Below are 11,307 nucleotides of genomic sequence, written 5' to 3'. Positions count from 1 at the left end.
GGAGCTTTATAAAAGATTTTTTTTTTATTATTATTTTTTATATACGTTGATATAGAAATTTCTATTTCCTACGTTTTAGTTTTATTTAAAAGTTTATATTCATTCAAAAGTCTAACTGAACTAGTGAGGATATTTTTAATAGAATAAAAATTATTCAAAGGGGGTCAGAACTATTGCTATTGTATTATTTTTTCTAAAATAATTGAACAATGCTAGTTAAATTTTAAAATATTATCATAAAATGATGAGAATAAACCCCCTGTAACACTTTCAGCAGGAAAAGGATTTCTTCTTTAAAACATCATTGTATTTTATTGCTATTGGTGTGATCAAGTACTTGGCGAGTCTTTTCCTATAATTTATGGAGCTTTATCTGGAGTCATTCCAGCTATCCTCTTACTCATTTTGGTATTTAGGAGGAATGTAATACATTTCTTTGCATTTTTATACCATGCATATATGAAATATACATAGTATATTAAGTTTAGTCCTAAGTTTGTAACGCTTAAAAACAATGATGCTAGGAAAAAAATTTTGTCATAGGTGTTCATAGAATCACCTAATTAGTCCATTTCCGGTTGTCCGTCCGTCCGTCCGTCCGTCTGTGGACACGATAACTCAAAAAAGAAAAAAGATATTGAGCTCAAATTTTTACAGCGTACTCAGGACGTAAAAAGTGAGGTCAAGTTCGTAAATGAGCATCATAGGTCAATTGGGTCTTGGGTCCGTAGGACCCATCTTGTAAACCGTTAGAGATAGAACAAAAGTTTAAAAAATGTTCCTTACCAAAAATTAAACAACTTTTGTTTGAAATATTTTTTCGTAAACATCACTGTTTACCCGTGAGGGCGCCAATTAGGCGGAAATTTTATAATATGTGTACAAACTATACACTAAATGCCGGTCGGTAATGCAGAAACCTATAAAGTCATTTACATATGTACTATACTTGATTATCAGTTATGTATGTGTCACATGTTTGTATGTGTAATGTGATAAAGAAATCAACACTGACTATGCATGGTATTTCAACAATTAACTCATTTAATTGTTTGTTTTCACTTGTTGTAGTTAATTTTGATATCAATCAGTTCTTGGTTCCGGTTTAAAATATTATGCTGTTTCTGGCCCCTGGAATGTACTAAGTATACGATTCGTCCAATAAATCTTTCTGTCAAATTAACAGAAAAGTTCAAAAAATCTCATTTTCCACAACGCAGCCCTTCAGAAAATCAGAAAAATAGGTTTTGCGATGTATGTAATGAAATTTTTCGAACATTTTCGTTAATTTGACTTTATTTTGAATCGCTTTTTGAAAATGTCTGCTTTCTAGCATATATAGAACAGAAAATCGTTATTTGAGTGGTTTTTCGCGCACTCTCTTATCAATTCACAAATCAAGCATTCAAAATGTAATCAATGAATAAAAGAAAAATTCTCATAAAATCAAATTGATAAGAAACAAGTGAAAACAAATAATTGACAGAGGTAATTGTTGAAATACCATGCATAAACAGTGTTGATTACTCCCTCACATTACACATACATACATGTCAAACATACATATATGTATTATATGGGGATATCAGCTATAGCTGATATCCCCATATAATACATACTATATAATTTACACCTAATTTGCGCCATCGCGGGTAAACAGTGATGTTTACGAAAAAATATTTCAAACAAAAGTTGTTTAGTTTTTGATAAGGAAGATTTTTTACATTTAAACTTTTGTTCTATCTCTAACGGTTTACAAGATGTGTCCTACGAACCCAGATATCAAGACCCAATTGACCTATGTTGCTCCTTTACTCGACCTCACTTTTTACGTCCTGAGTACGCTGTAAAAGTTTTTTTTCGTTTTTGAGTTATCGTGTTGGCAGACAGACGCACAGACAACCGAAAATGGACTAATTAGGTGATTCTATGAACACCTATACCAAAATTTTGTTCATAGCATCAATATTTTTAAGCGTTACAAACTTGGGACTAAACTTAGTATACCTTACACATTACATATATGCATGGTATAACAAACTTGGGGCTAAACTTAGTATACCTTACATATTAAATATATGCATGGTATAAAAATGTTTTAATATTTAAAGATATTTTAAAAACTTAATACATATAGGCAAGATTAGTATGTTTATGTGTATGGCGTTGCATAACTACCAATCAAAGAGAAATCGTACTTACTAAGAGTAACCATACTTAAACATTTGTCGGTATGTTAGGTACTGATAAAATACTTTTTGCCGCGATTTTTTGTGTCAAATACATACAGTGTTTATTTTAACCAAATTTAATGACTTTTTAAATGTTTTAATTCAAAAATAGTGTTAAAAACATTATTATCGATTGTTTTTGAGTGACTTTTAAGTGATTAGTGCGAAAATCAATTTACTTTTTGTATATTCCATATTAACCGGAAAGTGAACTTAACCTCATTTTTTGTGCAACCTGTTGATTGTTTTTACTAAAACTTTGTGTGTATTTGTGTATTTTTAAATAATTAAAAACAATGTCTTCGTATTTAGAAGCTGAAATTTCAGCAACGGTTAACGCGTTAGGTTGTGTCGATGCAAACGGAGAATATCAAGCAGATGTTCAAGTAATTGAATCGGTTAAAGATTTAATTCGATTTTTACGTCGGGATGATACAAATCATGAAATTCGTCGTATGTTGGGACAATGTAATGTTTTAACAACTGATTTATTACCAATGTCAAAAAAATATTCAGAAAATGTTGAGTTATTTGATGTATTATTAAGGTGATTATATAAATTTTTATTTTTTGATTCCGTTATTCAATAATTATTAATTATTATTAAACAAACGAATTATTTGTTAATATTTGTAATGAACACATATTTAATTGAATTGTTTTGAAGACAAAACCGAATTTGTATACATATTTCGAACATACACACATGAGCATCGTTGGTTCAGTGGTAGAATGCTCGCCTGCCACGCGGGCGGCCCGGGTTCGATTCCCGGACGATGCATAAATTTTTATTTAGGGGCTGTACTTAAATCACGTTACAAATTTAGGGAGAAGGAAGGGTCAAATCATAATAGTACTATTTGTTATCGTACGGGGGAGGTGGTCCTTCAACGCTTGTACGTAATTATAGAAAAACAAAATTTTGTTCAATTAAAAGAATTTTTAATTAAACTTTGCTCGCTTGATTATTATACCATGCATATGAAATATACATAATATATTAAGTTTAGTTCCAAGTTTGTAACGCTTAAAAATATTGATGATACGAACAAAATTTTGGTATAGGTGTTTATAGAATCACCTAATTAGTCCATTTCCGTATGTCTGTCGTCTGTCATCACGATTACTCAAAAATGAAAAGAGATATCAAGCTTTTTATAGTGTGCTTAAGACGTAAAAAGTGAGGTCGAGTTCGTAAATGAGCAACATAGGTCAATTGGATCTTGGGTCCGTAGGACCAATCTTGTAAACCGTTAGAGATAGAACAAATGTTTAAATGTAAAAAATGTTCCTTATAAAAAAATAAACAACTTTTGTTAGAAACATTTTTTTGTAACCATCACTGTTTACCCACGAGGGCGCTAATTAGGTGAAAATTTTGTAGTATGTATCAATATGGGAATATCAGTTATGTGTGTGTGGCTATTTAAGAGTGGAAATCTTTCTTAATTTACGTGACGTCAAAAAACAAACGATTGTGTCATCAAAACTATCTATACATGGTATTTCAACAATTAACTCAGTCAATTGTTTGTTTTCACTTGTTTCGGTTTGTTTTTTATCTATCTTAAATAAAATTCTTCACTCGTACACTTCTTCGTAAGCGTATTACGAAGATAGTCGAATTAATTTAAGATTAATTGCATTTATATAGATTCTGAAAACGGACGCATAATTTACATTTGTTATCTTAATTCAGTATTCTAATCTAGAATTTTGAAGTAATTGATTTTTTTTTTGCATATTTTTTTTCGATTATTTTAGTTTGTAAAATACCTACCTGCATGCAATTTGACTTCTAGACCAGAATCCTTCCTTAAAAGTTATTATACTTAATTTGATCTAACAGAATTTAATTTTCAGTATTATGTAAATCCTTTGAAATATTTAAGCCGTATATATATAATAATGGTACACATATCTATCTACCTTCATAGGTAAAAGTAAAAACCTTGATACGATAAAATAGTCATAAACAAAATTGAACTCAACTGGAAAAATGACACAATTGATCAAAGACATGGTATATTCCTATTTTCTATGATAATTTTAGATAAGTAAAGGAACTATTCAAATAAGTTATCCTTTGACCTAGAAATGATTTAGTTAAACTTGTATTACGACGACTATCAGAGGACTATCATATAGGTAGAATGTAGATATATACTCTGGTAAATAAAACGCGCACATTTTGTAAGTAGTGAACTTTATATTATTAAGCTTTTTGAAAATACACGGTGTTTCGAAATTGTTAAGGGTGGATAATCTAGCATCGGAAAATAATAGGGATAAGAGTTAGTTGTAAGTGACCAGTGTTGAAATGAGCGCCTGTATTTTTATGAAGTTATGGCAATTTCCTGCGTGCTAGAAGTAATTAAAGAGAGAGATACTGTAAGGTTCATAAAAAATATTGTATGAATTGCTAATGGCTGTGTAAGAGGTAGGGTGTTAAAAATATCGGTTTTTATCTCTAACTGGTATTCTTTAGTGACGTTTTCTTGAATATCTATGCTTAAATAGATCAGCATGAGACGAATAAAAAAAGAATCGTTTGTTAACAATTTATGCACCGACCATGTCTGCTATCGAAGCCTGAACGTAGCAAAATAACCGCAAATTCTCAAGAAATCTCTCATTTTCAACTTTCTCTGATAAATTTTCGAAAAATGAAGGAATTCAGTTGAAATTCTGGAAAAATATGTAATTTATGATCATAAAACAGAGTGGTAAATTTGGCCCAATAAATAACCGCAGCTTTGAGAAAAACGAATTTTTCTGAAAAATTTCAACTGCTTGTACAGTTCAGACAAATCCTCAGATAAAAAATTTTTTTTGTTTTGAAAATTAGAGGTTATTTTATGTACTTTCGGATAGTGTGAACTATTTTTCGCACTGTTTCAGGAAAGTCTTATCTATGTTTCAATTAAATCTATTCAGCCGTTTGAACATCATCGCCTATTTTCTAGTTGTATCGGATATAAAATCATAAACTCGTATTTGAAAAATAGCTTTGAACATTCTCGATCAAATTACAAAACTAGCAAAGACGCGACTATCCTCAAAGGCTGAGTAGATTTTCTTAAAGCATATCTAAGGACATTCTTGTTAAAATAAGCTTTCAAACAAATACCAAAAAGTCAAAATCGGTTGTTTCGTTTAGGCGATGCCGCATCATTTAGAATGTTTTAACTTTTGCGTTTATTTTGACCAAGAATATGTTATCCTTATTCTACCTTCACTATTTTATAAAATCTGTTTTATAAATTGTAGTTACATAACTGATATACTACATACATGCATATACAACTCCATCCATAATCTATTGTATTTTAAAAGGATAATACGATGCGGCTTACGTTGCGGAGTAAATAATATTTAAATACCGCGACAAAACATATTATTACATGTGTGTATGTATATGTATGTAACTATGTAATGTTCGTATGTGGATCTTACTTCATCTATCTGGTAGAAAATAGTAAAGCCTCAAATACATATAACAGTTTGTGTTGTGTTTTGTTGCACTTTACATTAGAACTGTAAAATATATATAATAATACTTACTTAGTAGTAGATATAGAGATAAATAAATTGTAAATACAACATGACTAGTTGTTGGCAATGCTTTAAGTTTATTTTATGTGTTTAACAAAAACAAAGTTAACTTTAGTCTATATGTACCTCAGTTTATATCTATGATGTTTATAGAGGTAGCTTTTGTCATATGGAAAGTATGAAAGTAGCAGTGAAAACGCAGCCGTCAGAATCTAAAAAATTTAATTTTGCTCTATCACCTCAAAATTTTATCCAATTTTGATAAACCAGGTATGTAAGTCTACGAAATTTGGATCATATTTTTTTCAAATTTATTATCAAAATTAACCTACCTTTAATAGGTTTCAAGAATGTGGAGTCCTGGTTTCGGAATTGAGCACATAAGTGATAGCTAGTGAAAAATTGACATCACAGCTAAAAAGAATGACCCAAAAAGAGTGGGTTTCAAAAAAATTCCAATAAGGTCGGATCAAATTTGCCTGTGTTATCAAAAAAATCGAATTTTTAACTTTATGACGTCATCAAAATCCAAAAATTTAATTTTGCCCTATCACATCCAAATCTTATCCAATTTTGATAAACCAAGTATGTAATCCTACTAAATTTGGGTCATACTTGTCTAATTTGTGATCAAAATTAACCTAGCTATAATATATTTAAAGAATGTGGAGTCCTGGTTCCGGAATTAAGCACATTAGTGATAGCAAGCGAAAAACTAACATCACAGCTGAAAAGGATGACCCAAAATTAGTGGGTTTAAAAAAAATTCCAATAAGATCAGATCAAATTTACCTGTTATCAAAACAACGGTACATATCGTCGGTGGCAAGTATACCTACACACATAATGTAACATACAAGATTCTATATAGACATACATATAACAACGTATTCCTATACGATATAGTATTCAATTAACATGATCACGATGATAACGATGATCAACTATCGACATCGTGAGATGGATCATTAATCTCTTGCAATCACTCTCATTTCATGGTATTACAAGCGGCATGACAGCACTATTTCTAAGCTTCTTTGTCTATGTGTACACTTATTATACAGAGGTTTCTATATTGTTTATGATAATAAACATTATAATATTGTACCATTTTATATTAAGTTATTTGAATTTGTACTGCATGTAAATAAATACAATTTTGTTTGCATAAACTAACACTAAACTGATGTTGTGTTGCCACAAAAAATAAGATTTAGAGTGTGAATATCTCTCTCTTTGACTCAACAATATTTTTTGTATGTCGTGTAATAATAAGAATTTGTGTCATCTTATACGAATATAAACTTGAAGAAATATAGTACACGATTCATTAGCATAAAGAAACAGTATCGTCATCGCATTTACATAGCGAAAGACTTGTTTTTCACACAATTGGATAAAATGAATGAAGAATGAATCTGATTTAAATGCTTTTAAGAAACTAAAATATCCGTAATAAAAGTCGTAATTGCTCGTAAAATTTATTATATCTTAATTTGGGTTTTTTACAGGAAATGTAATACAAAAATTAATCCGAATTTCCATAAAGGAATTTAAGATTCTGGACACAAATTATCATATAAAAAAAGTGGAAAATATATTTACCTCCTCAATTTTTGATATTAAATGTGTCGTAACATTCGGGGAAGAAAATATTTTGATTTGGATGGCAAAAGTGTCATCTCGAACTCCCAATTGATTGTGTGACAATGTTTTATCTCTGTGAAACGATTGGGGGAATGAATTACAAAGTCAGGTTCTGAGCCTTTTTATTTGATTACTGTTTAAAAATGGATGATGCCGTGAATTTCTTCTATAAAACTTTTCTTTAAAAATTAGTTATTTTTTTCCTAATTGGGTTACTTTTTGCCGAAAATTTATGAAAGGAATCTATTGAAACTAAGTAGCATGGAAATTTTTTTACTTCGTCGGATTTTCTGAAACTAGATGATAAAAAGGCTACCAATTTGTAGGTAACTTCGAGTAGTTTATTTTTAATAAAAGAGTTAAAATGAAGTAACAAAAAAACATTTTTATAACTTGTAAATGTGTAATATATATAGTTTCCGATCGAAGCTTCGGCTTCGGCTTCGGCCACCTTCGACCAAAAAAAACACCTTCGGTCAAACATTCGGCTTCGGCCTGAATTCAGGCCGAAGCCGAAGCTTTGGCCGAAGGTTCTTAGCAAACGTCGGAATTGAACGAATTGTACTAAATGTTATTATTTTGAAATAAATTTCAAGGTAATTTTTTTAATCATCTTTAAATTGACTTCTAGATCAACTTCTCAAGATCATAACCTCTAAATCAACTTCTAGAGATCAACTTTAATATTACAGTTTTAAAATCATGTTTTTAAACCTTCGGCTTCGGCCGAAGGTGGTGGCGATAGCCGATTAATCGGCTTCAGCTTCGGCCAAAAATCGACCTTCGGTCGGACACTAAATATATATCATGGTATACTAAGTTTAGTCCCAAGTTTGTAACGCTTAAAAATATATTCATACTAAAAACAAAATTTTGGTATAGGTGTTCATAAAATCACCTAATTAGTACATTTCCATTTTTCTGCCTGTGTGTCCATCCGTCATTACGATAACTCAAAAACAAGGTTGAGTTCGTAAATGAAGAGCATAGATTAATTGGGTCTTGGATCAGTTGGATCAACCTTGTAAACCGTTAGAGATAGAACAAAAGTTTAAATGTAAAAAATGTTCCTGATGAAAAATAAAACTACTTTTTCGTAAACATCGCTGTTTAGCGGCAAAATAGGACACAACTTTGGTGTCCGTTTTCTCCAAAATTATAAAAGATTGGTTGTTGAAAAAATTTCGAAATTTTCGAAAACGGGTATTTCAACAATGAACTCAGTCAATTGCTTGATTTCAATTTTTTTCAAAAAATAATTAGAGGGTAACGAGACAACAGTATTAAGATTATTCGTATTATTCGGAGGTAATCATTGTTAAAATATCTTTTTCCAACTTTTTTTAATTTTTCAAAGCTTTTCGCCGAAGTTATAAAAGATAGAATGTTGCTTATGCTTAAATAGCTTCAAGTTGATAGGTTATAAATCCTAATTTTAAAACAAATCTGTTTTGACTTTTGCGGATATGTTCTTTTGATTTTATAAAGGTTTTGTTTTTACTTTTGGGTAAATACTTTAAATGTGTTTTTCATTGGCATTAAAACTTATCTATAAATATTCTTGTGGCCAGTAAAATCTTCAATTTATAAAGCTTTAGGTAAATAATTATATAAAGTTTTGTAAATAAAATTAACAAATAATTAAGTAATTTAAATCTAACATGGTTTGTTTTAAAGATTTACTTAAGTAAATCATTAAAAATATAATAGTTAAACTAACTAACCGGTTGTTATGGTGGTTTTAAGTAATGTTATTAAATAGATTAAAACTCGTATGTACTTAGTATGTAGGTACTTGTGTTATATGTTCTGTTTGTTCCATTATAATAAAGTTTATTTATGAGAACTATTACAGATGTGCATTTCACCTCGAAATATAGCATTTAGCATAATCTTCTAAATAAGCCTTATTAGACGAAAGATGTGAATCTATGCCAAACTAAACAATTTGCATTTAAGTATGTTATATTTATTGTATACCAATGTATACATAAGTAGGTATAAGTCAGTTCAAAAATATTGAACCAACCACACACTTAGATCGGAATCTTTACCAATATTAGTTTAAAGTTATTAAGTACAGAAGCCAGAACTAAAAATACATTAATATTCTAAAATGTTCAGTAAATGTTGTGCATTATATTATCAAAAAAGCTGCGTAGTTTAAATAAATTAAGAATCTTTAACCTCATGATAACTAGCAACTTAGTTCTTTTTTACATCATCATTTTTTCGACAAAACCTAGTACATAAGGTTATAAATTTTGACTCAAAAATTACAAAAACCAAGTTGATTTGGATATTGAAAGCGTTGTTTTTGAAATCTATATATATATAGGAGACTTTCTATAGATCTATATAGATAGTCACTCATCACGATATCTCTGGAACTATAAGACCTAGAGACTTGAAATTTGGCAGGAATATTCCAGAATATTTGCCAAGTAGAGGTCAGCTAAGAACGGATTTTACGAAATTCCACCCACAAGGGAGGTTGCGGGGGTATTCATGAATAAAAAATTCATATTTTTAAATTATGGCTTTTAATAGTTCAAAACTTGGTCAGAATGTTTTAAATTACATTTAGAAATTTTTTTAACCTTCGGAGGGTAGAAAGGTGTAGCGAGAAAGTGGGAAGGAAATATCGAATATTTACAAATATACCTAAGTGGGGTATCAAATAAAAGAGCATGACGTGTACATTACAAAAATGTTATCCAACGCGAGGAAATGTGGAGGGAGGGGTGCAAGTGGGAATGTTGCCCAGCAAAGCGGGTATATTTTACGCCACGCAAAGCGGGCGGGTAACAGCTAGTATCGTATAAAATCGTCAAATAGACAGCTTTTGAAATTTCTGTTGAAATTGTATGAGAAAAACTACAAACATAATTTTGCCAAACATTCGTCTATTTGACTAAATTGACTAAAAATGGCGGTTATGGCTAGTTTGTTCCGTTTATGTGCCAGAAAGTGGAATTTCGGATCAAAAATGGTATGATTTTTTGAATACGTGACAGAAATAGTTTAATCTGACATTCGATTCGTATTCAGCGACCAAAAATACCTTCTAGTTGACAATTTGGGCTACATATCGCTGGGGCCCTATGTCGAGGGGCCCTATGATTAGGTTAAGTTGGCTTTCCGAATAGGTTAAGTTGGCTGAATGTTCCTTGGGGTCCTATAAATACGTTACAAAGAATTTTTATTCAAATCGGTGCTGTTTTCGCACTTTTCTATTTTAGACACTTTTTTCCGGTATAAAATGTGGTTATGATTAAACATAAAAATGTTTACAAATCTGATCACTTTTACTGATCAGTATTGTACTAACTTGTTATAATATTTCTAAAGTTATTATGTATAACAAGTAAAGTTTCTTCTATAAGTATTATAATAATAATAATAATTATTATTATTATTATTATACTTGAGACACAAATGTTTATAATTACGTAATGAAGATGTTTGTTTAATAAGAATCTTACATGAGTTTTTTCCATAATATTTGCTTAAAGTGATAATTTAATATTCTCAATAGTTCGAGTAACTTTTCAACTTTTTAAAAATATGCCCTTTGGCTTGTTTCAATTTGAAACAAGCTTTTAAAAGGATCTGGAATTTGATCTTCATAGACTGTTGCTTAACAGTCTCTCACCTTCAAATATTTAAAAAATCGAAACACCATTGATCAATTTTTTTTTGTTTATGAATTTTTTTTTTTGCAAGACCAGATCCAATTGGCGAGCCAAAAAAGTATATCTAAATCGATATTTTTCGAAGTAAACGTAAGTCGGTGAAGAAATCTTTCACGAATAAAATTGTTACATCAGTTTAATCTCTATTTCTGAATATGTACCTTTGTCAACCTACCCAA

At 30.1% G+C, this 11,307-nt stretch overlaps 1 protein-coding gene and 1 non-coding gene across 2 annotated transcripts in view; both read left to right on the top strand.

The window, feature by feature from the left end:
• The first annotated feature begins 2,509 nt into the window (after positions 1-2,509).
• The window catches only part of LOC123305050 (protein timeless homolog), a 573,972-nt gene continuing 565,174 nt past the window's right edge, over positions 2,510-11,307 (top strand). The window contains exon 1 of the mRNA XM_044886653.1: positions 2,510-2,778. Coding sequence (XP_044742588.1) covers positions 2,528-2,778 — 251 coding nt within the window. The 5' untranslated portion in view covers positions 2,510-2,527. The remainder of the gene's footprint in view (positions 2,779-11,307) is intronic.
• Trnag-gcc lies at positions 2,942-3,012 on the top strand. The gene has a single exon. It is a non-coding gene; the product is annotated as a tRNA-Gly (tRNA).

Source organism: Chrysoperla carnea, chromosome 1 (genome assembly GCF_905475395.1).
Source record: "Chrysoperla carnea chromosome 1, inChrCarn1.1, whole genome shotgun sequence".
NCBI classification, from domain to species: Eukaryota; Metazoa; Arthropoda; class Insecta; order Neuroptera; family Chrysopidae; genus Chrysoperla; species Chrysoperla carnea.
Note: the sequence above shows the minus strand (reverse complement) of the source record. Positions and strands in the feature narration are given on the sequence as shown.